The sequence below is a fragment of the Delphinus delphis genome, chromosome 13 (assembly GCF_949987515.2).
Source record: "Delphinus delphis chromosome 13, mDelDel1.2, whole genome shotgun sequence".
Classification (NCBI taxonomy): domain Eukaryota; kingdom Metazoa; phylum Chordata; class Mammalia; order Artiodactyla; family Delphinidae; genus Delphinus; species Delphinus delphis.
The window spans coordinates 7349980-7377937 of NC_082695.1; the positions used below are offsets into that span (position 1 = coordinate 7349980).

General features: G+C 42.8%; 1 protein-coding gene across 1 annotated transcript in view; it reads left to right on the forward strand.

Moving 5' to 3' along the window:
- Positions 1–27958, forward strand: part of CLIP1 (CAP-Gly domain containing linker protein 1) — a 123948-nt gene that overhangs the window by 83477 nt on the left and 12513 nt on the right. The window contains 5 exon segments of the mRNA XM_060027968.1: positions 645–1765; positions 1767–2910; positions 4072–4188; positions 6284–6390; positions 11009–11129. Coding sequence (XP_059883951.1) covers positions 645–1765; positions 1767–2910; positions 4072–4188; positions 6284–6390; positions 11009–11129 — 2610 coding nt within the window.

A 27958-nucleotide genomic window follows, 5' to 3' on the forward strand; every position in this document is an offset into this window, starting at 1 on the left:
CGGCAGGCGGACTCTCAACCACTGCATCACCAGGGAAGCCCCCAATACACTTTTTTAAAGCCCATTTATTTGGTCACCAAAGACTAGCAAATTAGTCTGTATTTTTACTAAGTTATATGTAATATTGAAGCTAAATCAGTCTCAGGCCAGGTCCTTTAGTAAGTGAGGTTCTGCATTTAGTTTGAAAAGCAACAGTTTATAATACCTTGCCCTTCCTCCTCTTTTTTGGTTAAAGTATACTCACTTTTTGTAGTTCTTTGGATTGTGTTTTAAAAAATTCTATGAATCCCTTCTACAATAGAAACAATTGGATAATTGGAATGGCAGGAAAGAATTTCATGCCCTGACGTCAAAGTCAAACTACTGTTTGTATCTTCTAGGTATCTATCAGGAATACTTCAAAAGTTTTTTCAAAGAGAAGCCAGTAGATACATCAGCACTTTGCGAAGCTAAACTTGCTTTGCATTATCCTTTTATGGGCTCTGTTCATCGAGTTTCTTCCCCCTGTTATCCAGATAGTTTCTATGACAGTTATTGTAAAATTTTTTAACTTTTATGGTTTAGGTTACATTAAGTTATTCGGGCTTGCATTTGTCTGCTTGATTTCATTTTGTTTCCATTCTTTCCGTCTTTTGTTTCTGTAGTCGCTAACTTACTTATTAACATCAGCCAAAAAAGAAATTGAACTAATGTCAGAAGAGCTGAGGGGTCTGAAATCAGAGAAGCAGCTTCTTGCACAGGAGGGAAATGCCTTAAAGTTAGAAAAAGGTTCACTTTTGTCAGAGCTTGTAGAGGTGGAGGCCAAAATAACTTTACTTCAGGAAGACCAACAGAAGCTATGGTCAGTAAACGAAACTCTTAATTTAGCAAAGGAGAAAGTCTTAGAGGAAAAGCAAGATGCTGAAAAGCTTTATCAGCAGGAACAGCTCAATAAAGCAGCTTTGGCTGTTGAGAGAGAGAAATTACTTAAAGAAATCAATAACGCACAGGAAGAACTCTTGAAGATGAATACGGAAAATGAGTCTTTGCAGGCTTCCAAAGCAAGCTTGCAGGCACTCACAGAGGAACTCCAGTTCAGCCAAGATATTCTGATGGCTGAGTCTAAGAAGAATCTGGAAGAAAAAGGTCACCTGGAGGATCATATCAAGAAGCTTGTAACTGAAAACCTTGCGTTGGCTAAAGATAAAGATGAAATTATTCAGAAGCTTCAGAACGCCTATGAGGAGCTACTGAAAGATCAGAAAAGCTTGGTGCAGGAGATGGAAAATCTCACAACTGAGAAAAAGTCAGCTTTGGAGAAACAGTCAGGTCTTGATAACATGTGCATAGCCTTAAAGGTCGAAAGAGACCATTTCCTCCAAAACAGCAAAGATCTGCAGTTTGAGAAGGACATGCTGCTTCAAGATCAGGAAAAGCTGAATGCCAGCCTGGAGGCTGCCCTCCAGGTCAAACATCTGCTCAGCACGGAAGCCAGTGGGCTCCGCGCGCAGCTGCAGGAGGCCAGCAAAGCTCTGAGGGAGGCCGAGCTGGAGACTCTGCAACTTCAGGCCACAAACACAAGCCTTACCAAGCTGCTGGAAGAAATTAAGACCAGTCGGGAGATCACAGACTCCGAGTGCATCCAGCTTCTGCATGGAAAAGAAACCTTGGCCTCGTCTGAGAGAAGGCTCTTGGCCAAAAAAGAAGAACCTGTAAATGAAAATAGGCTCATCACTGAAAAACTCAACAAATGCTCAGAAGAGGCTGCCCACATCGAGATGAACCTGAGAGAAGATCACTTACCTAACTTCTGAGAAGGAGATGGTTTGTCAGAAAATCACTAAGCTCAAAAAGCAGCAGGATCGTCTCTTGAAAGAAAAATCTGTACTGGAAACGCAAAATACAGATTTACTTGCAGAAAGAGAGAATTCCATCAAAGCCATAGAAGACCTTAAAAAGAAATACGATCGAGAGTCTGCAAACAGAAGAATCATTGTGCACGAGAAGGTGAAACTGCTCCGTAATCTTGATGCTCTGAAGAAAGAGCTTCAAGAGAGAAAAAAGGAAAACCAAGAACTCGCAGCCACCAAGTGTGATCTCGCTTTGATGCTGAAAGAGGCTCAAAATGCCAAAAAGACTCTAGAAAAAGAACACGCTAGCATACTGCAAGCAAAGGAGAGTCTGAACGCTGAACTCAAGGCTTGCTGTTCCGAAAAGAACATCTTGCTGAAGGATGGGTTGAACCTGCAAGAAGAGTGTCAGAAGTTAAATGAGAAGATCCACATGATGCAGCAGTCCCTAATCCTGGAGAAAGAAGCCAGGACCCAGGACAAAGAGTCATCCTTGTATGAAAACAACAGACTCCACGGGAGAGTGGCGCTCCTGGAGCAGGAGGTGGAGGCTCTGAGAGTGCGCACCAAGGAGCTCCAGTCCGAGAACTCTGTGCTAATCCAAGACAAGACCAACTCAGAGCAGAAAGTGGCAGAGATTGTTAAGGAGAAGGAACTCTTGAGTGCAGAGACGGCTCAACTGGCCACCAACATAGAGACTCTGAAGAGTGATTTTGCTGCCTTATCCAAATCCAAGCTGGAACTGCAGGAGCTGCACAGCTACCTCACCAAGATGCTGGATGACCTGCGGCTGAACCACGAGGTGACCCTGGCCGAGCGGGCCAGGGTGATGCAGGACAACAAGAACCTCCTGGCTGAGAAAAGAGAGATGATGCTGAAAAAGGACGAGCTCCTGAAGGAGAAGGAGAAGCTGGCCGAAAGCTACTTCATCCTTCAGAAAGAGATCAGCCAGTTGGCCAAAACCAACAGCCATATCTCAGTCAACCTCCTAGAATCTCAAAATGAAAACCGTATTTTGAGGAAAGACAAGAGCAAGCTCGCTCTTAAAATTAGAGAGCTCGAGACTCTGCAGTCCTTTACGGTAAACTGGGAGGTTCAAGTGTTGAGCACCTGGCCTAACCCTGTGCACTAACCCTGCAGTGGCTGAGGGATTTGTCTTCATTTCTGCAGAAGGAAACCCACCCCATTTAATCACTGGCTTAGATATCTCAAGCTCTTTGTCACCACCTGAAAGGGCAACTCTTTACTAAATGTCTAATTGCAGTTGTCCCTCTCCATTAGAAAAAATTCCAAACTGCGAATAAAAAGAATAGTTTTTTTTAATGTAGGGAGAACTTTTTGTGAAAAAGGCAACGGTGGTTCTTAAAGGCTTAAGAACAATAGTAAAATGGGCACATGTTAAAACAAAGTATCTTCTATGTGACTTTTAATTGTTTCATTGTGTCTATTCCTTCCGAATTGGAAGATTCAAGGGAAACCTCCACAGTTGGTAACAGGGAAGGTATAAAGGCAGAATTCCCATAAACTTTATTAGACCACATGAAATTGTAAGCAAGTGCCTAAAATATTTTAATTCACTTAGGTGATTTTCTTCAGTATCTGATCAGCTAAGGCTTTGTTTCCATATGCATGTTATCTTTTTTATTCACAGCCATGCTTCTGTTCATTACCTACAGTTTCTCATCGACTTTGTCATTCAGTGCTTCTCATTAAACACTTGAGCCTTACACTGTAATTGCCCAAATAATTTTTATTTTTGAGAAGTTCCCAACCTAAATTCCAAGTGATCTCAAAAGCCCCAAATTTGAGATAGCAAGAATAGTATTTTAAATTTTTAACAATAAATATGATGAAGAGAAAAATTCGGCCACATAAGGATGTTACTCTTTATTATTGCTAAGCATTTCTCTCCAACATGAGTCAGAATAGTGAGCACTGTTGTTAGTGGAACTTGGAACTTAGAAAATGTAGGTTTAGAGGGGTCTGAAAATACACAAATTGCATATTACAGTTGGCCTGTTGAAAACATGGCACAAAAAGGGTCTATAACTTTGTTCTGCTTCAGAGTAAAGACCTTTGATGTCTTGGTCTGTCTGCTTCGGCATGGGATCAGTGACTGGCTCACTGTCTCTGTGTGATTCCCTTCACCACACAGACCCTGAGCCCTATGGCCTGAGTGTTAGTCACCTCCCCAGGTTGGTAAGGGGTGCCCTCATTTCTCACAGTGCTTTCTCGTATTTAGGCTGCTCAAACAGCAGAAGATGCCATGCAGATAATGGAACAGATGACCAAAGAGAAGACGGAAACTCTGGCCTCCTTGGAGGATTCCAAGCAAACAAATGAAAAACTGCAGAACGAAGTAATCAGATTTAAATGGCTTTTTGTACAAAGGACAGCTTATCGACTTCATGGAGTGTTTGATCACTAACTCAGGATTGTTTATTTTTTGAAGTGTGGCCTTACACAGATTTGATCTATGTTAGTGGAGTCGAACGTACACCCGGATGATAATATTAAATACAGTGTATTACTTCATTACTTATTTAGTAGGATCAACCTTTAAAAAAGGAGGGGAAAACCCTAACAGCGTGGCTTTCTGTGATAACTGTTCAGTGATAGAACTAATGAGAGGAGGTACCGATAACATTCTCTAGCTTTTGTATTTTTTATCTTAAATCACATATGCTTTTTTCCTCAACTGTCTCCCAACTTTGAGCCACTGAATTCCATCCCGCAGCCCTGAGTTTGACATAGGCCTTTTTCTTGGCCTAATTCAGTACTGGTTCCCTTTTGTCTCATTTTGAATCAGTCACTTCTGGGTCTTGGATAGATTTGCGGCCTCAAGATAATTTTGATTCTGTCCAGAAGTAGCACTTCTTATTCTTGCACCTTCCTTTGATTCCCAGTCCCCCCACCCCCAGCTCATACCAACCCTTTCTTTCTTTGGAAAGCTGTTACATAAATCTCAAGCAGATTGCTTCGCCGAAATAGTTATGTGAAGTTCTGTAGAACTTGAAATGCTTTTTAAAGCGAGAGTCAGGTAAGAGGTTAAGAAATTAAAGCCAGGGAAAATCCGGATAGCCGCATTGAATAGCCACTGTAAAGATCAGGCCTTCTCACGATGGAAAGTCAATGATTGAAATCCATAAAGACATGAACATTTTGAGATAATTATAGGGTAAATAAAACTTGACATAGAAAAGGGCATGTTTATAAACTTGATGACTAATAAGAACCTGCTGTATAAAAAAATAAATCTAAAAAAATTTTAAAAAAGAGTACGTTTAGGAATTGACAGTCCTAACAGAAGAGGACTTAAGCTGAAAATATAAAAGCATCAAAAATAATAGATGATAACCAAAATTAGAAGCTAAAATAAATGAGAAGATTTTAGGGAATGTCTCTAACCTTTGAAGATAGATTCAGGGAGAATTGTGTGCTTCTAAACCATACCCCTTGTTACAGCCAGAATACAGACTGGAGGAATCAGTTTTTGGACCCACTGAACATTCCGTGAATCTGGAATGTTAGGGAGCATTAAAAGGGAGATGGTGGTGTTAAAACTAGCAAGACACTTGCTAGGGCTCCTGACTGGTAGCAGGTGACAGGACAGAAGTACCTTTGGCTGTAGGAGATAACTATACAAGTCCTAGAAAGCCAGCGCGGTGCCAGAAGCACACCCTGTGTAATGGATTGCCTGTGACGAGCTCCCCATCCTTGGGGGATGCACACCTCGAACTCCAGCCACCTGCCAGAGCCTGTGGTTGGACATTCCCGCTCATTCTAGTAATGTGTCTGGCTTTCCCACCAGGGCCCAGGACCTAGGCTTGGCTGTGTCCCCCACGGGCAGGTGATAGGGCTGAATGTGAGTGAGTGGTTTTCAGTCTCACTACATGGCCTTTTCCTTTTTAGATTGAAGTTGAGATGAATAACTAAATCTTTTCCCATCTAAGAATATCCCAATAATTTTTATAATGAGGACCATAGAAGTTTGGTACTGACATTGAAAAATATCTTATCCTAAATGGCTAGTCTTTGGGGAAGAAAGGGGTTTATTTTCATTACAGAGAATTAATCCTTGCTGATGGCATGCCTTTGCAATTTCCTTTTGTTTTTTTTTAAGATGGATTATACATGAATAGCAAGTTCAATGATAAATTTTGAGAATTGTATACAAGGTGAAAGAAAACTTTTGCTTTAATTTATGTAGCAATTTAGTTTGACGTTTTGGCCAGGTGTACAGGACATGTCTGACTAACGTAAGGGGGAGGTTGCAGTTTATAATAGACTTGATGATTTATAATCTCTTCACCCAGGTGATCTTTTTGTTTGTTTGTTTTGCAAATGACTAATTTCACCTTTCTAATGCACCTTTTCATGAATGATTTGTCTGTCCAGTCATGTGATTGGAAAATGAAATAATTTCATCAAGTTTTTTTCTCTTGGTGTTTAAGTTGGATACACTTAAAGAAAACAACTTGAAAAATATGGAAGAGCTGAACAAGTCAAAAGAACTTCTGACTGTAGAGAACCAAAAAATGGAAGAATTCAAGAAAGAAATGTAAGTTCACCTCCTCTGAGGGAAATTACGGCACTTACTTAAAATTGCAAAAGGGAAAGCAATGCTAATTATTTTTAGAATACTTGACAAGTACGTAGTCAAAAGCAATAGTCTCCCTCCTGCCCCCCAAACGCTGTTGCAAACCCTAGAAGTCACCCCTGTAACGTTACACTGAGAAGTCAGAACTATAGCTAAGTTACAGGATCAAAATGAAATGTGTGCTGGCTGATGAGTTAGGGCAGCTGGAATTCAAATGTGACTTGGTAAAGCCTTATGAAAATCCAAGGGGAATCAGAACTTTTTAAAGTAGTATGCTTACATGGTAGCTAATCTCAACATTAGGAAACATCAGACCCTTTATTAATCAATCCCTCAAAACTCTTTCTATAGGGAAAAAAAAAAAAAGCATGCACTTTTGAGATGATCAGTAGTCTTGATTTTAAGAGTAATCTAATCTTCTGGCGTGGAAATTAAAAGAGCAGAATTTTGGGAGACTCTTTCCAATCAAGGTTTACCCATCAGTCTGCTGCCTAGATTTCAGGCAGACAGGCTGCCCATGTTTCCTTTGTCAATACCACCTTTTGAGTTTGGTTCTTATAATCATTGCAGGTGGTTATTTATCTGGCATTGTAAGTGACAGTTACAGAGTAGATTTCATTTTGCTTATCTGTTCTGAGAACTACACTGTATCAGCCATGTGAACCTAAAATTTAAAGCCAACAATCTGGTGAACATTTGAGTATGTCCTTTGTTCTAGGTACAGTTAAGCTAGGAAGGATACAAAGGTGAATTGTTTGTGGACCCTGCCCTCCGAGGGTTTGTATTATTTATTTCCAGTTTTGATCAAACTAATAGATGAGATTCAAACACAAACAAAAGCACCAGTTCCAAACTGCTGTTCCCAAGTCACCATCCTCAGTACTATGTGTTGATTAAATCAGTATACTATGTCTAGTTCTTCTGAGAGTTCCTAAAATCCTCCTAGAAATGATCTCATCTGAGCTGCTCATCTGAGGGGATGGACAGCTCATGACGCTGGTGATGGATCCTTTTGTCAGTCTTAGTTTTAGTGATGTTTCTCTAGGTGGTGTTTAAACAGCTCCCAACAGTTCCTTTTGCACGGATGTGTACATGCACAGTTGTGGTGATTGGCCACCAGGAGAGGCTTGAATCTCCTGGTCTGCCAAAGGCAAAGAGCACAAATAGAAACGGTCACTGTGATAGGAAAAACGAATTCAAATCAGTTCAGAGAGGGTGGGTTCAGCTACAGTTCAGGGTCACCCCCCCCTACCGTGACAAAGTAGCTCTGCTCACCTGAGTGTCTGGAGCCCATCATCTGCATCACAAAGGCAGCTGTTGAGGGAGGATCTGAGCGTAGGGAGAAGATACCCTCACCACGCCCCTTCTGCCATCACCCGCCTCTGAGCTCTCTGGGCCGTGCTGGGTAGTGGAGGGGCGGGGCCAGAGGGGACCCAGCCGAGGGTGGAATTCCTGTTTCCTGCAGAGCTATCTGAGAGTCTCCCGTAAGGATCGTCGCACTGGTCTAGCGTTAAGTGTCACCCTCCTCAGTCTCTCTGTCATGTCCCCCATCCCCTCTCAGTGTGCGGTGATCTCACCTCTGCCAAGAGGGAAACTCTTTCTGCGTGCCCTTTGAACCGACCCCATTGAATAAGGAAAGCTCAGCCTTGTGCCCGCGGCCGCAAGGGAGCTGGAGCAAAAGCCTGTGGGCTGCGCTGCCATCCACGTCGCCTGCACCTTCCTCCCCGGGCCCAGTTCCCGGGTCTCTGATCCCTGAGGGAGGAGTTCGGGCCAGGGGGAGCCAGACCACAGGGCAGACAGTGCCTGTGCTGGTTCTGATTGTCCTGGCCCAGCAGGGCTGCGAGAATTGTGCCTTGTGCCAGTAACTTGGCCGGTCAAGGCCGGGACTCTTAGCAGGACGGAGGGGCAGTGGGAGACACAGCAGTGACGTACGTGGGAGGCTGCTGGAGGGAGGTGTGAGGAGTGGGTTGAAAGCGCCCCCCACCCCCAGTGACTCATTGTTCCCTGCCTGAGACTTGGCCGCATTTCAAGGACCAGCTGATATAAATGTACTGTGTCATGAGAACAGTGCTTCTTAAAAAGAAAAAAGCAGTCATTTTACTGTTCCTTAGTCTGTTCCCCAGTGCTCCGAGCTAGGGAAGGAGCAGCTGTTTGTTTTTCGAGGTTTAGCACATACTTGGGGTCTTCATGGCCTCTAGAGCTTTTCAGGTGTTTCTCTTCACCTGCCAGGACACCGATGCAGACCCAGGAGTTCTAACGAGAACCACTTCCTCCAGAAACTTGCCCTCGGCCCTGGAATCCCGGCATTTGCAGCTAAATGTTCCTTTTCTTCTATGTCACTTACTCAGCTGGTTTTAGGAAAACTTGATTTTGGTGAGCCAGCTCCTATTTTTAGTTGGAGAGAGAGAATAAAATGGTTTCTCTCTGGTGTGTAATTTTTGACTCTCAGGGAAAACGATATAAGCCATCTAATTTTTGCCTTTAATTACTCACCGGGCACAGTAATAAATCTAGAATATATTTAGCATGGTAATTAATAGGTTTATGATAGATTCCTAAGTAGAATATCTGCAAGTCAATATTAGCAATGTTTGCCTCTCAGTTTTAAAACTGTGACAGTCTCCTTTTCTGTTGCAGGATATCTATCTTATAATGTAGAAAGAAAAGCATCTTTAAAAATTGGGAGAATTATATTTGTAGGTATTTTTAGAATTATTCCTTAGAGTATGTCCAGAAGCTAGGCTGTTAGAGCCTCCTTCTTCTATGAAATGTACATATCCCCTCTGGTCTGAAGAAAACTTGAAAGAGGTGTTTCTATATTCAAATCACAACTGAGGTGTGTCTGCCAGTTTTAACTCCAGTTCTCTTGGTTCTACAGCTTACTTGATTTGGGGCAAATCTTTTCACTTACCTGAGCTTCAATTTTGTCATCTTTAAAATATAAATAATAACATTCACTTCCTTGGGCTTTGAGGATTAAATGTACATGAAATCGTTTTGCAGGTTTTAAAACATTGAACCAATATCATTTTTATAAATCTTAGGGCATCTTGATATTTCTTTGACTCCTTGTTTTAATTTTCTCTACTGTGGGCTCTTAACAGAAACCAAGGATTTAAAAAATTTTAAAGCATGAAAATCTTTAAAAGAGAACAGGATCTTGAACTTATCACTGACAGGCCACACAAATGCTGAAACCAAATAGCCCCTAATGAAGGTGGTGACCACTTGGGAATAAAAGGTTTGGCTTATGATGATTTCATCATAAGTAAAATCTTCTGATTTGTCAAGAGCTGATGGATTTTGGCCAGAAGATGAACTTTAGCTGTAGTGCGCGTGTGTTTTGATCCATAATTAAAATCAGGCCTCCCAGCTTTTGAATGACTAATTACCTGAGGCTAAAATTCCTTCTCAGTTTTTCTTCACTTGCTAAATAAACATCTCTGTAAAATGCCAAATTTAATGTGCTAAGAGGATTTTTGTGTAGACATCTTCCCCTGTATCTTCATGAGGTCAGCCCCATAGGTATGTTATAGGTACATGGAGAATTAAAAATCAAGAAAACTGAAGATGCCAAGCACTGCCACCCATTAGACAACTGAAGTTAAAAATAGATGTGTTCATGCATCAGCAGATGGATTCATACCCAGATGACTTGATTCAGAATTCAGCCACGTATGATAGCTCCCTAAATGGAATGTAGCCAGCACAGACTTAAAATTCATAATTGCATCAGAACCTTCTATGGTATAAAACTAAAATCCAACAATCAAATCAACTATTTTCAATGTCCACGTATAAAGGATAATTTGGGATGTATATTTGCAATTAAGCTTAATAATGGGAAGATGTTTAATAAATACATTTACCCTGTTCACGTTTTATATGCTGATATTCATGGTATAATATGGTTAGCAAGCTGTATTTTTATTTGCTTCTTTTAATTTCAAGTTAGCAGTATGGAAAGAATACAATCAAAACAAAACACTTGTTATGTAATTAGAAAACTGCATTTCCTTTGGGCATTTCACCTCTAATTGTCCTGAAAATATACCCAGATTCCCGCCAGCACTTGATTCTGACAGATACTGGCAAATGGAACCATCAGATGTACATTTCTGCCAGAAAAAAAAAACAAAAACAGATTACAGATTTGTACAGTTGGAACAGTGCCGTGGCAGCAAAGTAAATCACTTTATCAACATGATAGGTTTAAGTATAATTTTCTAATGGAAGTAAGGGGAATAATGACCATTTCATCTGTCATTTATTTTAGAGTGACCCTGCTTTTTGTATGGGGAGTATTTAGAAGTGGGGTAAGTGTGGGTGATGAGAGAGTGGATGTAGTGTTTATCAGGTTTGAAAAAAAATGGAATACATGTGAGCAGCAGTCCTCCTCCTGAGAGGTTAAAGCCACTTGGCCCCTCCTGCACGTAGAGAATGCTGCCTTCTGTTGTTATAGAGCCTATCAGGCACGTGACCCAGATATATTTTCCTTGGTGCTGTGAAGCTGGTCGTCTCCCACAGTTTCCTTGCCTGTCTTGTTTCTATGGTAACCCTGCACTCACTGTCCTTGCAGAGAAACCCTAAAGCAGGCAGCAGCTCAGAAGTCCCAGCAGCTTTCAGCCCTGCAAGAAGAGAACGTGAAACTTGCCGAGGAGCTGGGGAGAAGCAGGGACGAAGTCACAAGTCATCAAAAGGTCAGTGGGCGTTGGGTGGGCATTCCCAGCCCGGCCACGCTGGTGTCTGCTGCTGTGGGCAGGGCGCTCGGAGGCTCCTCAGAGAACGTGCTCCATGTGGTGGGGTGGTGCAAATGGGATTTCAAGTCACCTGTGTTCTGTGTCTCCTGGTTTTCAAGCGTGCTGCTGTAGGACTTGGGTAGGAGTGAGTTGACAGGTCCTTTAAAAACAAAACCAAAAAAAGCGCTGGGAACTTGCAGGCAAGTAGAAAATAAGATCTTTATCAGATGATCTTATGGCAAAAATGTATTTAAATGGATAGGGACAGTATCTCTTCCCTACTGCTTGGGTTTCAAAATTTTTTTTTCTCGAAGGTTTTTTTTTTCTTTCATCAAAATTGGTTTTAAGAAAAAGGTTCCAAGAAGACAGATTTGGTGTGAGGGTTGGCAGCTGTTTTTAAACAGGACTCTGCTTTCCTTTAAATTAAAAAAAATGTTTAAGCATCTCCTAATGGAACTGTGTCTACATGTGCACTCGTGTGCATTGGTGTACGGGACGTGTGTTACACCTGGAATGAACGATAAGCTAACCACAACCCACTTGTTTCCGTATTTAAATTACAAAGGCTTCTGACAAGTTTATTAAACAGTGAAGCAAAACTGATTTTAAAGAATGCTGTATTCTGCTTTTTATTCTTGAATCAAAACGCTAGACTGTTAGTCACGTCTGACCTCAGAGCAGAAGTTCCAAAAAATGACATTTTTAAGAGAATTTTACTGTGTGGTCATTATTTCTTGCGAATTTTTTCTTCACAAGCATACTTTGCAAGTACTAATTCTCATTTGGATGGAGTAGGTTGAGTGTCCATTGTCGTGGTGCCATTTGTAGTGAAAGCACTCTTCAGAGAGTTGATTTCATACTTGAAAGTCTTCGTTAGAGCTTTCCACAGCTGCCTCACTTCACTGGAGAAATGGCCCGTTGCTCCAGACTCCAGGCCAACAACGATGCTCCTGGTGATGGCAGCTCACATTCAGTGGCTCTTATTTTACTGTGTGACAGGCACGAATACACGATAGCTGTCCTCTCAGTCTTCACAGTAGTTCCATGAGATGGAACTCTGTCCTTACCCCCACGTGTAAAAGAGGAAACGGAAGCCCAAAGAAGGTAGTAATGTGCTCAACCTCGTTCAGCCAATAGCATCGGGAGACGTGTGTCATTTTCTGATTTGGGTCAGGAAAAGGATCAAAGGGGGTTGACGTAAATAGGGTTGCTGCACTCTGCTTTGGTCACTGTGTGAGAAAGCGGGGTTCATGGAAAACAGAAGCCCTTTGACCAGATGAGGTTCTTTTTTTCCTGGCACAAACCAGAGCGTCTGAAACCCTGTGGGTGCCTCTGACATCAGGGTGTCTGTAAGGACTTGCAAGGGAAGGATCTCGGCCAAGTGCTGAGTCTGTTCGTCTCCTTTTATCTCATCTCACTGAACGTCTTTGACGGAGAGCGTGGAATCCACCAATGGGAAGAGAACACACAGAGGTCAGCCTCCTGTCTCACGTTTTGACCTTAACCGGACTGTTGATTACATTTCTTGTTTCTGTCACTCAGAACCGGAAAGACTAAGGGGGAAGCATCACGATTCCTTGGGCAGAGGTTTACAGGGTTCCTCTCCATCCTCCAGCCCTTTCTCTTTTGCCTTGGTATTTGAATTACCTTCTTTTTGAAAAGGTCTTAGGACTAAACATTTGAAGCTCAGTGACTCTGAAGAATGTTAGAAAACAGCACCTGCAAGAAACAACCAGGGCAGTGACTTCCCTTAAAAGCAGGGGTTGTTTGGCCCTTTGTAGGGCCCTGTGTTTACTCTGGAGAGAGAAGCAAGCGGCTGTGAACTAAACCATGATAGGCTGCGACACTAGAGATTGTGAACAGTGACGGTGGACACCAAGGAAGACTGCAGATACTGCTTCCCTTGACGTGTACACGTTTCAAAAGAGTGGAGAGAATTCCCCCACTTAAAATAACTTAGAAGCAGCCTTAGGCTAAAGAAGACTGATTAATTCATCGGCTTTTATTACTCTTCCTACATAATCTCCAAGAGTCTAGGGTGCTGCTTACTTATGTAAGATCACGAATTTCCACTTTGTTACTTGCTGCAGTTGAGCCGAACTATTGATCAACTTTGTTCAGAAATATACTACAGAGTTTGGCAGAAACCCTATTTAAAAAAAAAAAAAAGAATTTTAATTGTAGTACTATAGACATAGTGTTTCATTTCTAAAGTGAAGACAGTGGAGGACTGTGGTCCAGTGGGTGAGACTCCGCGCTCCCAACGCAGGGGGCCCGGGTTTGATCCCTGGTTGGAGAACTAGATCCCGCGTGCCGCAGCTGAGACTTGGCGCAGCCAAAATAAGTAAGTAAATAAATAAATATTTAAAAAAATAATAAAGTGAAGACAGTAGAGACTAGATTGACGTGGGACAGACCCGGGACCCGAGTTCCATCCCGGTCCCTTTGCTCAGCACCACATTCGCTGACCGTGTACTGAGCGGATTGCTCTGCCGCTGTTTCACAGAATTGTCACCACATACCTGAGACAGTAAGGTTATCTTGTAGGACAAAAGGAAGCTGAGGCTGAAAACTGAAGCAGTTCACCAAGGACACAGAGCTAGGCAGGGGAGGAGCTGAGATCAGAACTCGTGTCTGACTAACTCGTAAGCCTGTTTGCCTGCTCCTGTCCCTTACTGAGAATAAAACTTACTTCTATGTACTTCGTAATTATTGTTAAAATTAAAAGAAAAAAACCTTCTGAGCTAGGAGTGGGGTAGGTGGGGTCAAACAGTACTATAAAAATATACTTTCAGTTCTACTGTTACTTTTTTTCTGCCTCAAATATTTATTTTGCTTAGAAAACCCACAAGATTCCAGAATCTGTTCTGCATCTTTTTTTTTTTTTTTTTTTTGGCCTCGCCGCGTGGCATGTGGGATCCTAGTTCCCCGACCAGGGATCGAACCCACGCCCCCTGCAGTGGAAGCACAGAGTCTTAACCACTAGAGTGCAAGGGACATCCTATCCTGCATCTTAAGACTCTCACTGGGAATATGGGCTAAGGATTTTGATTTCCTTGAGAAGCCATCTTCATGAAGAGGGCTATTTCATTTCCTGTTTGTCATTTGGAAGTCAGATTATTTGTTGAAATAAAAGAATCCCTGCTCCCCTGTGACAGTGGTTTTGTAGAGCATTCTCTCTATCACCTTAAAAGGTGATGAAGGAGTCCCGAAATTAAGAGGGCTAACAGTGAGCAGGACAGGTTGGTCAAAGGCGTGGAGAGTGATGATAGCTTCTGTGCTTTCTTAGAAACCCTCGTCTGCCTTGATTGGCAAGCGGGTGCCATGTCCCCCGGGAGGAAGTGTTTGAACAGTTGTGGGGCTTACCTGCTCGCTGGCAGCCCTCCAGGGTGGAGCTGGCTAAGCCAGAAGCAGAGCCCCGTGTGCACACTCCTCGTTGCCTGCCCCATCAGACCCTCTCCGTTCCTCTCTAAGTCCCCTTTACCCAGTAGGGTTTTTCATTTTAAGAGGGGAGGGGAGTGACGACCAGGGTCAGTTAGGGTTGTGAGAAGCAGAAGTGTTGGGGTTAATCTGGCATCGCCTGTGACAGAAATCTTCATAAAATGTCGCGTAGGGTGCCTCGTCTTTTGAAAGAGTCTGTATGAGATTGAACATATGAAGTAGCTGTTGTTCTGCAGTTTCATATGGCTCAACCTAATAGCTCACGTAATTTAGCCTTCCTTATGTCCTGACTGGTTTCATGCTGCTTTGGGTTGGTTTTGGGGATGTGTGTGTGTGTGTGCGTGCGTGCGCGCGGTGTGTGTGTGTGTTCAAATACACGTAACATAAAATGTACTGTCTTACCCATTTTACAGTGTACAATTCAGTGGCACTTAGTCCATTCAGTGTTGTGCGACCATCACCTCTGTCTAGTTGCGGAACATCTTCATCACCCCGAAAGGAAACTCCACTTAAGCAGCCACTCCCCATCCCTCCCTCCTCCCAGCCCTTGGCAACACTAATCCGTTTTTTTTGCCCCTGTGGATTTGCTCATTCTGGGTATTTCACGTAAATGACATCGTACAGCACGTGTCCATCTGCATCTGGCTTCTTTCACTGAGGATAATGTTTTCGAGGCTCCTCCACGTTGCAGCCTGTGTCAGAACTTCATCTTTTCGTGGCCGAGTCGCATTTTATTGAAGGGATCGACCACGTTTCATGTATCCGTTTGCTTCAGGTGTCTCAGTCTCTTTCTCCACTCAGACTGCCCCCTGTCCCTCCTGAAGCCTCCACCCCTGCCTGGAGCCGCTGCGTCTCATCGCACCTTCGGGTCTTCCGCTGGGTTGGGAGATCCTCCTCATTTCTGCATCTCGCCACACCCTTCACGCTTGCAGCCCTATCTTCTCAGCTTATCTTTACTTCCAAACTTTTTAAGTTTGTTTTCTGCCTTATTTCTCACTCCCCTTTCCTTCCCCGTCCCTTGCAGTCGGCTTCCTGCCTCCCCAGTGCACGCCGGCAAGGACTCTGGCTTGAGCGGTCGCTTCCCTGCGGCTGCGCACGCGTGGCTCCTTGCACGCTCTGTAGACGGCGCGCATCACCATCCACGTTCCGACGCTCCTCCCCTGGCTTCCTCCACACCTCCCGTGTCTCCTGCATCTCCCACCGCACCCCGTCCCTGGCCGTTTGCGTGTCTGCTTGTCCGTCTCTCCCCCTCCCCCCGACTCGTGCCCTGTCCCTCACCGCTGGAGGCCCGTGCCACGTCGTCACCTCTCGTCTGCAGGTGGCTGCTTCCTTCCCCGGTCTGGGTCGCAGTCTCCTCGGCTCTCTGCGCGTGACCCTCGGAGCCGGGTGTGTGGTCCACTCAGGCTCTCTCCCCGCACAGCTTGGAGACAGTGGGCCTCCTAGAGCAGGACATGCAGGTTTAACGAGTGAATGAGTGATGAAATGACTATCTCATCTTTAGCCAGGCCCTCAGGTCCCGTTTTACAGCGTAAGATATGGAGACTGTGTGACTGCTCTTTCTGCTTTCTTCCAGTCCACTTACTTCCAGTTTCATGGCTCCATTGCAGAGCTGTGGTTGCCAAAAGCCAGTCACCACATGAGCAGGACATTTGCTCTATGTGTGGATGGTGGACTGTACAGTGAATTCGGGCAGGGTCACTTGGTGTCAAGATTAATGGAAACCGTGCAGAGCATTATTTTTTCTCATAGAGAATACTAAAAATAATCAGAATGATGTGAGTTCTTCTATAGAAACAGTCACCTTGGGGAGTCAGTTTTGAAATGTCTGATGTATCATTCCCAAACCTCACATGTATTCTCCTCTGTGAGGGTTGCAGATACGCTGAACTATCACTATGGGAATAGTGCTGGTTTTTCCCCTGGTTATTTGCAAAATGAGGTCATAGTTGGCTTATGGACAGATATGAGATGACTCAGTAACTGTATTTCATCAACACCTCTTCCTAACAGAGGTTATAACAGATAGAGTATACAAAAAACTGGGGTTATCATCTAAATTGATCCATGAATCACTGCCTGCCTTTTAAATAAACCTGCATTCCCAGACCTGAATGTTTAGAAAGGAAACGCTGTTTTTAGCTTGTCATGTTTTGTTTTGGAAAAGTAGTATCGTGGGCCATCAAATTTTAATCTGGAGTTGAGGTGGGGTGGCCTCTGGGCGAGTAGGGCCGAGTGAAGCTGGGTCACAGAATCTCTCTCCCGCTGCCACACCTCGTGAAATGAACACACTTCTTCACCTGTTAAAAACACCTTCAGGAAAATCCAGCAAAGCCAATCAGGTTCACGCTGTAAACGTGGAAACTGACAACCAAGAAAAGAAACAAAATTGTCGTGTGACTCTGTTTGAAACTGTTCACAGTGATGAGGGAAAGGAAAACCAATCGCAGAATCCCCAGAAATTTCCCTCTGATTCTCCCCATCCCCATGCCCAACCCAGTTTGGAGAAAATTAGGCTAAAGAAGTGAGTAGGCAGTCAGGGAAAAATTTTTGAGGCCAGCGCTGCTTCTGCCACCCAGCCCTCTACCAGAGCAGGACAAACGGCTAGTTGTCATTTTCCATAGCCCGTCTAGCCGACAGGGTGGCTTAAGTAAACAGGGGTGGGTGGGAATGGGTGGGTTTTTGCTCAAATGATGATAAGCTCACAGGTAGGTAGTCCCCGTGGGTCCAGCCACTCAAGAATGTCCTCAGGGAACCCTGCCCCCGCTCTCTGCTCTGCTGCTCTCCTCAGCAGATAGTTTTCATCCTCTCGGTCTCAGTGGCTCTTACACCCCCAGGCACTGCGAAACTTTCCGGGAGGAAGCAGGCGAAGGACAAGTGGGGAAGGGCAGAGGGCTCCTCTTCACATGGTTTATCTTTTCACTTGGAGAGGACAGTTCAGATCTCTGTAATAGTGTCACCTCCAACCACGAGTGAGGCTGGATTCCTCCAGGAAGGGAAGGAAACAGAGGAGGTGAGAGTAGACGTTGAAAGAGCCAACTTGTAATATCTGCCTGGAGCTGAAGCTGAGCACACACTCCTTCAGGAATAGAGTTGCCTCTTTTCTGATGCAGTAGATGAGATGCAGGACACTAAAGGGAAAAGCTCAGAGAGACACCTCCAGCAGATCCTATCGTCACCCGACAGCACTCTCCCCACCCTTGCCCCAGGGCCCTCTGGCTACAGAAATATAGAGACTGCAATGCCCGATTTTTCAGTTGTAGCTTGGAGGTCTCAGATAAAGTAGGAGGGGCATAAAGGAAAATTCATTTACATTACATGTGAGCAAATAGAAGGTCTAGGTAGAGCAGCCCAGGGTAAGATGAACAAGTGACTCCATACTGTACCAAAAGAGGAAAGAAGAAAAGAACCTAGGAATCCAAAGAGAGATGAGGGATTCAGGTCATGAGAAAACATTACCCAGAGTAAAATATTGCTTTGTGTTATATAAAAGCTTAAGTGATGTAAATAAAACAACTGTTCAGAGAGAAGATGGTAAAATGACACAAGCTGAACAGAGAGAGGAAAGAGTTAAGGAGACAAATTGAAGACCCAAACCACACCATATCAGAACTGGTAAATACATCAGAAACAGGGACCTAATGAACGTTTCTGAAAATATACAGAGAATTCTTCAGGTCCCCAGGCAGAAAAAGCAGATTCCTTATAAAAAGGAGAAAAAATAGCCCACTGCAGCCGCATTCAAGGCCAGAAAACAAAAAACAAAAAGAACCATAGTGCACTGTTTCCAGAGTCCTCAGGGACAGAAAATATGATCAGGAACGTCATATCCAAGCGATTATTATTCAGGTAAGAAGACAGGTGTTTCCAAACTTGAAAGAACTTAGAAGCTATAGCATCTATGAGTCCTTCTGGAAAGTAGCTGCTACTTGCTGGTAAAATTTGGCCAAGCAGGACATGACTCAATATACAGGACTTACTAGCTCAGGAGAAGCCTGGCAAAGGGACTGGAGGTGAGCACTAAATCCAGGTTAATAGACAGCTAAGCTAACAGTTTAGGGAATCACAGATGAGGAACAGAGTTGTGATTTTAACGTTTTATTTGGAAATCATTTCAAGCTTTGCAAAAAGTTGTAAAAATGAAACACAGAATGCTCATGTAGGCTAAGGATTTGTTTTTACCTAACCACAGTGCAGCTGTCAAATTCAGGAAGTTGAACACTATTATCTAATGTATGGGCCCTATTCCTGTGTAGGCAGTTGTCGGTGATATCCTTTGTATCGTTTTTGTGGGGGTTTTTTTCCCCCCAATTCAGGATCTAGTCCAGGATCATGCGTTCCATTCATTGACTCGGGTCTCTTTAGTTGTCTTTATCTGGAATGGTTCTTCTGCCTTTGTCTTTTATGACTTGACTTTTTTGAAAACAGGCCAGTTATGTTGTATAAAATCCTTCATTTTGGGTTTGTCAGGTGTTTCCTCATGATGGTATTTAGGTTATCCATCTTTAGCAGGAAGACTATATAGGTGATTACCATTTCCTGGCCAGAGGCAGGTGATGTGCTTTATCCTATTATTGGTGATGTCAATTTTGATCATTTAGTGAAGGTAAGCTTAAAGCATTTGCAAGACAAAAAGAAAACAAATCAAAGACAAAGGAGAAAAAAGAAAAATATACAGAGAGAATATAACTAACAAAATTTGAGGTGACAGAGTTAAAAGAACGTGGAAGTATGTAAGCCTTCTCATTTTTATATCAGGGTGATGTTTGATATTATTTAAAATTAACTTATACCTAAGAAAATGATATTAACATCTATGTTTTTTAAAAAATATATTCTACTTAAAAATTTTACAAAATAAATGTATAAGCCTAGTGGGAGTTCTTAGAAAGGAATATATCTTTGTGGTAAAGAACATTTTTCTGCCCTCAGCCATTTTCTTTTATTTACTTTGATTTTTCTTTCTCCTGTTAAATTCAAGTCAAATTAAATTTGCTTCTTTCTCCCCTCTCTGTCCTTCTTGCTCTGTGTACATGGAGAAGTGTGTCTGGGTGTGCGAGGCAAGACAGCTAATGTTCGTTGTTTCTTCTCTGAAAGGGCTTGTCCACAGAATTGACCAAATCCTCCTCTCCTCTCTCCCCGTTACCTTCGCCACTTCGAAGAGCAGGAGTCTGTGTGGGAGGCGAGACTAAAAATCCGCAGACACAGGGGATGGGGATGTGTCTTGTGCTGTCAAGGTAGCGCCGCTATTTTGGACCTCAGAACACTTGCTCAGAGAAGAGGCTGAAGTCGCCCACACATGAACCACTTCCCTGGGGAAGTCGGCGAGAAAAGCAGCAGCTGAGTGCCAGCTCGCTCAGACTGGCTGAGCAGAGAGTTCCTCCTGTGAGAACCCTGGTTCCTCAGTGTCCCTGCCAACCCACACCCGAGGAGAGCACCAGCTTACCGGCTCTCTGACCCAGTCGTTTATGCGACACGTAGTTACTGAGTGCCTACTGTGTGCCTGCCCGTGCTCCAGAAATGGAGGAGACAGTGGTGAACAAAACAGAAAACTGACCGTCCTCCCTCCGTCGAGTGGTCTGACTGTGTAATGGTTCCGAACTTCAGCACATCCTTCACTTCACACAAGCTAGTATTTTTCTTAAGTGATAGATTGAAAACAAATTACCCACCATGTTTATTGTATTATAAAACAGTTTTGTGGCTAGATCAGCTGTTTGAGGTTTTCTGGTCCAGTGTTCCCCAAATCATGGTCACTTGTATACTGTCTTCACCGTAATGTTATCTTCTTAATATTTTTCTGTAAAATAACCCTCGCTTTTATTCAGCCTTTTATTACAGAAAGTTTCAAACACTCACAGAAGCAGAGTGAGCAGAACAGTGAATCCCCATGTACCCCACTCCAAAGGCAGTCAACTCTTGGTCACTCTTGTTTCTTTCTTTTTTTTTTTTTGTTTTCTTGGCCGCGCAGCCTGTGGGATCTTAGTTCCCAGACCAGGGATTGAACCCGCACCCCCTGCAGTGGAAGCGAGGAGTCTTAACCACTGGGGCACCAGGGAAGTCCCAGTCACTCTTGCTTCAATTCTACTCTCACTCACCCTCCACCCCATCATAGATTAATTTGAAGCAAATCCTAGAATACTGTCATTTTATCTGTAAATATCTTTGTACCTCTAAAAAATAAAATTTGCCCCCCCCATTTTTTTTTTTTTTGGCCATGCTGCGTGGTTTGCGGGATCTTTGTTCCCAACAAGGGATTGAACCCGGGGCCCACGGCAGTGAAAGCGCCGAGTCCTAACCACTGGACCGCCAGGGAATTCCCTATTCCTTTTAAATTGTAATGTTATTTTATAGTGTTTATTTATTTTTACTTGTTGACAGTTTGCTTTATTTATTTATTTATGGCTGAGTTGGGTCTTTGTTTCTGTGCGAGGGCTTTCTCTAGTTGTGGCAAGCGGGGGCCACCCTTCATCGCGGTGCGCGGGCCTCTCACCATCACGGCCTCTCTTGTTGCGGAGCACAGGCTCCAGACGCGCAGGCTCAGTAATTGTGGCTCACGGGCCCAGTTGCTCCACGGCATGTGGGATCCTCCCAGACCAGGGCTCGAACCCGTGTCCCCTGCATTGGCAGGCAGATTCTCAACCACTGCGCCACCAGGGAAGCCCTGTAATGTTATTTTAAAATTAAAAATAATCATACGTGTTTGTAACATGAAACAATACAAATACATACCATTTCAAAGTTATTACTCCTCCCATTGTTGTTTCATGGAGGCAACATTATAAATGGTTGGGTGTACCTTTCCATACTTCTCTTAATGTGTGTAACAGCATATACATATAGTTTGTTTTTTACAAAAGCAATATTGTATACACTACTCAAACTCGCCTTTTCCCCCGAAGTTATATTTATTAAGGTATAATTTATGGGCCTCCCTGGTGGTGCAGTGGTTAAGAATTCGCCAGCCAATGCAGGGGACATGGGTTCGAGCCCTGGTCCGGGAAGATCCCACATGCCGTGGAGCAACTAAGCCTGTGCGCCACAACTACTGAGCCTGCACTCTAGAGCCCAGGAGCCACAACTACTGAAGCCCGCGTGCCACAGCTACTGAAGCCCACGTGCCTAGAGCCTGTGCTCTGCAACAAGGGAAGCGACCGCAATGAGAAGCCCGCACACTGCAGCAAAGAGTAGCCCCCGCTCGCTGCAAGTAGAGAAAGCCTGTGCACAGCAACAAAGACCCAACGCTGCCAAAACATAAATAATAAATTTATAGAAAAGAAAAAGTTATTAAAAAAAGGTATAGTTTACATAAAATTCACCCTTCATAGGTATATGGTGTGATGAGTTTTGACATATATGTATATAGTCATATAATTTACCCCAAAATCAAGATTTCCTTCACCCCCAGAATTTCTCTCATGCTCCTTTTATAGTCAATCACTTCCCAATCCCTGAAAACCATTTCTCTCTTTTATGGTGCTATAGTTTTGCCTTTTCTAGTAGGTAACGTAAGTGGAATCAAAATAGTATGTAACAACAAAATATTAGCAAATTAAACCCAACAATGTTTAAAAGGAGGAATGATAGATTTAAAACAAATTGCTAGCTTGTGTGAAGAAAAATACTAGCTTGTGTGAAGTGAAGGATTTGCTGACGTTCGGAACCATTACACATACTCCTGCTTTTGTAGGCTCAGTCAGACCACTTGACTGAGGGAGGAGCAGCAGTTTTCTGTTTTGTTCACCGCTGTCTCCTCCATTTCTGGAGCACAGTATACAATTCCACGACCCAGTAGGATTTATTCCAGAGATGCAAGGCTGGGTTCAGCACTTGAAAATCAAATAATGTAATCTATCACATCAACAGACTAAGGAAGAGAAGCCACAAGATCATATCAGTAGATAGAGAAGAAGCATTTGAAAAAGCTAACACCCATTGTGATAAAATCTGTCGGCCAACTAGGAATAGAGGGGAACTTCATCAACCTCATAAATAATACCTACAAAAACTACTGCTGACATCGTACTTAATGGTGAGAAGCTCAAAGCTTTCTTTCTAAGATAAGAAACAAAGCAAGGATGTCCCCTCTCACCACTGCTTTTCAACATTGTACTCCTAGTCCTTGCCAATGCAGTAAGAAAAGGAAATAAAAGGTATACATATTGGGGAGGAAAAAGTAAAACTCTTTGTTCACAGATCACGTGACATAGAAAATCCAAAAGAATGACAGACTCCTGGAACTAGTAAGTGATTATAGCAAGGCTGCAGGATACAAGGTTCAGTGTACAAGAGTCAGTCATTTTCTTATGTCAAAGCAATGAACAAGTGAAATTTGAAATTGAAAACATAATACCATTTACGTAAGCAGCCCCCAAAATGAAATACGTAGGTAAAAATCTCACAAAGTATGTACCAGGTCCATCTGAGGAAAACTACAAAACTTTAATGAACAAAAGCAAAGAGCTAAATAAATGGAGAGATATTCCATGTTCACAGATAGACTCAATATTGTCAAGATGTTTGTTCTTACCAACACGATCTGTAGATTTAACACAATCCCAATCAAAATCCCAGCAAGTTATTTTATGGATATCGACAAACTGATTCTAAAGTTTGTATGGAGAGGCAAAAAGACCCCAAATAACTCAGTATTAAAGAAGAGCGAAGTTGAAGGATTGACACTACCCAACCTCCAGACGTAGTATAAAGCTGCGATAATCAAGTACAGCAAGAGGGTAGACAAGTGGATCAGTGGAACAGAATCGAGCGCTCAGAACTAGACCCACATAAATATAGACAGTTGATCTTTGACAAAGGAGGAAGGGAAATACAGTGGAGCAAAGATCACCTTTTCAGTAAATGGTGCTGGAGCAGGTGGATACCCACATCCCAAAAGACACAGGTGTTGTGCCCTTTATAAAAATTAAGTCAAGATGGATCATAGACCTAAATGTTAAGTGAATAACTATAAAACTCTTAGAAAATAACGGGAAAACCTAGATGGCCTTGAGTATGGAGGCGACTTTTTAGATACAACCCCAAAGACATGATCGTGAAAGAAAGAATTGATAAACTGAACTTTCTTAAAATTAAAAACTTCTACTCTGTGAAAAACAACGTGAAAAGAATGAGAAGACAAGCTGCTGACCGGGAGAAAATTTTTACAAAAGACACATGTAATGAAGGACGGTCGGACAAAATATACAAAGAACTTGTAAGACTAAAGAACAAGAAAATGAAGAGCGCAATTAAAAAATGGACAAAAGACCTTGACAGACACCTCACCAGATAAGACATGTAGATGGCAAGTAAGCATATGAAAAAGTGCTCAGTATCAGATGTCATTAGGGAATTATCAGTAAACAGTGAGATCATACTACACACCTGTTAGAATGGCCAGAATCCAAAACTCTGGTAACACCAAATGCTGATGAAGACGTGGCGCAACAGAAATTCTCATTCCCGGCTGGGAATGCAGAACGGTGCAGCTGCTTTGGAAGACAGCTCAGCAGTTTCTTACAACACTAAACATACTCTAACCATATGATCCAGTAATTGGGCTCCTTGGTATTTACCCAAATGAACTGAAAATCTATGTCCACACAAAATCCTGTGCATGGATGTTTACAGCAGAGTTAATCACAATTGCCAAAAACTTGGAAGCAACCAAGATGTCCTTCAATAGGTGAGTGGATAAATAAACTGAAGTACATCCAGATGATGGAATATTACTCAGCACCAAAATGAAATGACCTATCAAACCATGAAAATAGATGGAGGAACTTTAAATGCATATTACAGAGTGAAAGAAGCCAATCTGTAAAGGCAACATACTGTATGGTTCCAAAGATACGGCATTCTGGAAAAGACAAAACTATGGGGACAAAAATATAGTGGTTGTGAGGGGCAGAAGGGGGAGGGAGTGATGAATAGGCAGAGTACCAAGGGTCTTTAGGGCAGTGAAACTATTCTGTACAATACTACAATGGTGGATACATGTCTTTATCCATTTGTCAAAACTCGTAGGATATACAACACCAAGAGTGAACCTAATGTAAACTATGGAAATTTGGGTGGTAATGATGTGTCACTGATTGTAACATGCACCGCTGTCCTGTGAGATGTTGATAGTGGAGAAGGTTGTACATGTGTGCGGACACGAAGTTATGGGAAATCTCTGTACCTTTTGTTTGATTTTGCTGTGAACCTGAAACTTCTTTAAAAAAATAATTGAAAAAAAAAGTATGTAACCTTATGCATAATAACATTAAATGTAAGTGAGTTAAACACAGATTAAAATGCAGGCATCGGCAGAATTAATTTTTAAAAAGCATCATCGGGGCTTCCCTGGTGGCGCAGTGGTTGAGAGTCCGCCTGCTGATGCAGGGGACACGGGTTCGTGTCCCGGTCTGGGAAGATCCCACATGCCACGGAGCTGCTAGGCCCGTGAGCTGTCGCCGCTGAGCCTGCGCGTCCGGAGCCTGTGCTCCGCAATGGGAGAGGCCGCAACAGTAAGAGGCCCGCATACCGAAAAAAAAAAATTGTTACTAGAAACAGAGGAAGAAATTTTATAATGGTAAAAAGATCAATCCCTCAAGAAAATACAATTACAAATATATATGCAACTAATGGCAGAGCCCTAAAATACAGAAAGCAAAACCTGACAGAATTAAAGGGTGAAATAGATAATTCAGCAATAATAGTTGGAGATTTCAGTATTCTATTTGAGTAATGGATAGAACAACTAGACAGAAGATCCGCAAGGAAGTAGAAGACTTGAACATCAGCTAAGCCTAACAGTCATCTTTAGATCACTCCATTCAACAATAGTAGAAGACACATTCTCCTCAAGTGCACGTGGAACGTTCTCCAGGGTAGACCATATGCTAGGCCATAAAACAAGTCTCATCATATCCTGCAAAGTATGTTCTCTGACCACAATGAAATGAAACTAGAAGTGATAACCCAAGTATCTCAGGTGTAGTTTTAATTTGCGTTTCCTTGATGGCTAATGATTTTGAGCTGCTTCTTTGGTCAAGTGTCTGTTCAGATCTTTTGCCCATTTTAAGGTTTGGTTTGTAGTCTGTGTATTATTAAAGTTGTAAGAGCTCTTAATATGTTCTGGATACAAGTCCTTGATCAGATTGAGTTTTGCAAGTGTTTTCTCTCAGTCTGAATTCTCATTACACTTTCTTAACAGTGTCTTTTGAAGAGCAGAAGTTTCAAATTTTGGTCAAGTCCACTGACAGGGCTTAGAAGTAATAACACTCCAATATCAATGAGCATACCTAACTACCTAGATTTTGGTTTCTAAATACTCTTCCCTGCTAAAAGGTCCTCAGAGAAATGGCTGATTCCAGGGCTGAGACAGAAAGACTACAAGATGAGCCTGGAATATCTTGTGTACCAAGAAGCAAGGAAGTGCTTAAAGAACTGGGGATTGGTCAGAAACCTATCAGAACCATGTTGGAGGGGCTTCCACTGGCCAAATCTGAGATAATTTGAGCATCAAAAGAAATAATGAATGAAAAAAAAAGAAATAATGATAGTAATGGATTATAGCCTATTGAATAAAATAAGAAACCATGATATATAAATATGCCATGGAAACAGATATAAATAAGTAAATGAGGGAAAAATGAAAGCCCTTCCTGGGACTTCTCTGGTGGTGCAGTAATTAAGAATCTGCCTGCCAGTGCAGAGAACACGGTTCAATCCCTGGTCTGGGAAGGTCCCACATGCCGCGGAGCAGGTAAGCCAATGCGCCACAACTACTGAGGCTGCGCTCTAGAGCCCGCGAGCCACAACTACTGAAGCCCGTGCGCCTAGAGCCCGTGCTCCACAACAAGAGAAGCCACTGCAATGAGAAGCCCACGCACCACAACGAAGAGTAGCCTCTGCTTGCCGCAACTAGAGAAAGCCCGTGGGCAGCAACAGATACCCAACACAGCCATAAATAGATAGATAGATAGACAGAAAGATAGATAGATAGGAATGCCTTTCTAAAAAAAAAAGGAAAGCTCTTCCTTGTGGTAAAATGCCAACTGGTAAGAACGTGAAATGATGGAATTAGAAAATCACTGTTTGGTATCCATCGTGGTAATTATTTCGGCAAGAGTCATCAGTTGGTGCTAAAACCAGTGGGTGAAATTTTGTTAAGGAACAGAATGTTTACATAGTTTCAGAGTATCTCTCCACAAAATAGTAGTATTTTTACAGTGGAGAAACATGGAAGATTCTTCTTTAGCCAAGTGATTGAAGTTACCCTCACCGAAAATCGACATTGTGTGCCTCTTAATATCACACACTGAGAAGGACATGGGATCACTTCTGTGGTGTTTCTGCCAAAAAGTGCACAGTCTGACTCTACTCATGTGGGAATATCAGGTGAATCCAAATTGACGGACATTCTACTCGCCTCTGTGCTCTTCAAAAATGTCAAGGTCAAAAAAAACTATCAAGGTCAGGGAACTCCCTGGAGTCCAGTGGTTAGGACTCCGAGCTCTCATTGCTGAAGGCCCTTGTTTAATCCCTGGTCAGGGAACTAAAATCCCACAAGCTGCAGCCAAAAAAAAAAAAAAAAAGTCAAGGTCACAAAAGACAAGGAGAGAATGAGGAACTAGACAGGCTAAAGAAATTTGACTACTAAATGAAGCTTGTTATCCTGGATTGGATCCTGGACCAGAAGCAGAAAAAAACATTATTTCCTATGAAGAATCAGTACAATAAGTATCCTAAACTTCTGTTCTGTGGAAATTCAGGAACAAGAAATTCAGCCTCCAAGAAATGGGGAGAATCTCTGCATACTTATTCTTTGCAGTGTTGAATGATTTTCCAAGTGTTTATTAATTATTTGTATTTTCCCTGTTGTGAATTATCTGCCATGTCATTTATCCATTTATATCTTTTTTTTTTTTTTTTTTTTGCTGTACGCGGGCCCCTCACTGTTGTGGCCTCTCCCGTTGCGGAGCACAGGCTCCGGACGCGCAGGCTCAGCGGCCATGGCTCACGGGCCTAGCCGCTCCGCGGCATGTGGGATCTTCCCGGACCGGGGCACGAACCTGCGTTCCCTGCATCGGCGGGCGGACGCTCAACCGCTGCGCCACCAGGGAAGCCCCATTTATATCTTCATTGTAGTCATTTCCCAGTCTTGTTTATTTCTTTAAAAATTTTTTTAACTATAAAAGTTAAACAGCTTCCTTGTTTAAAAAATAAATATAAACCATAATAAAAGGGTACAAAAGAAAAAAATGAGAGCCCCTCTCGTCTCCACATCCCACTCTCCAGATGTTCTCCCTCTTGTTTCATTCCTTTAAAGTTTGCCTCCCACTGTTTTTCCTTCCTTTTACTCT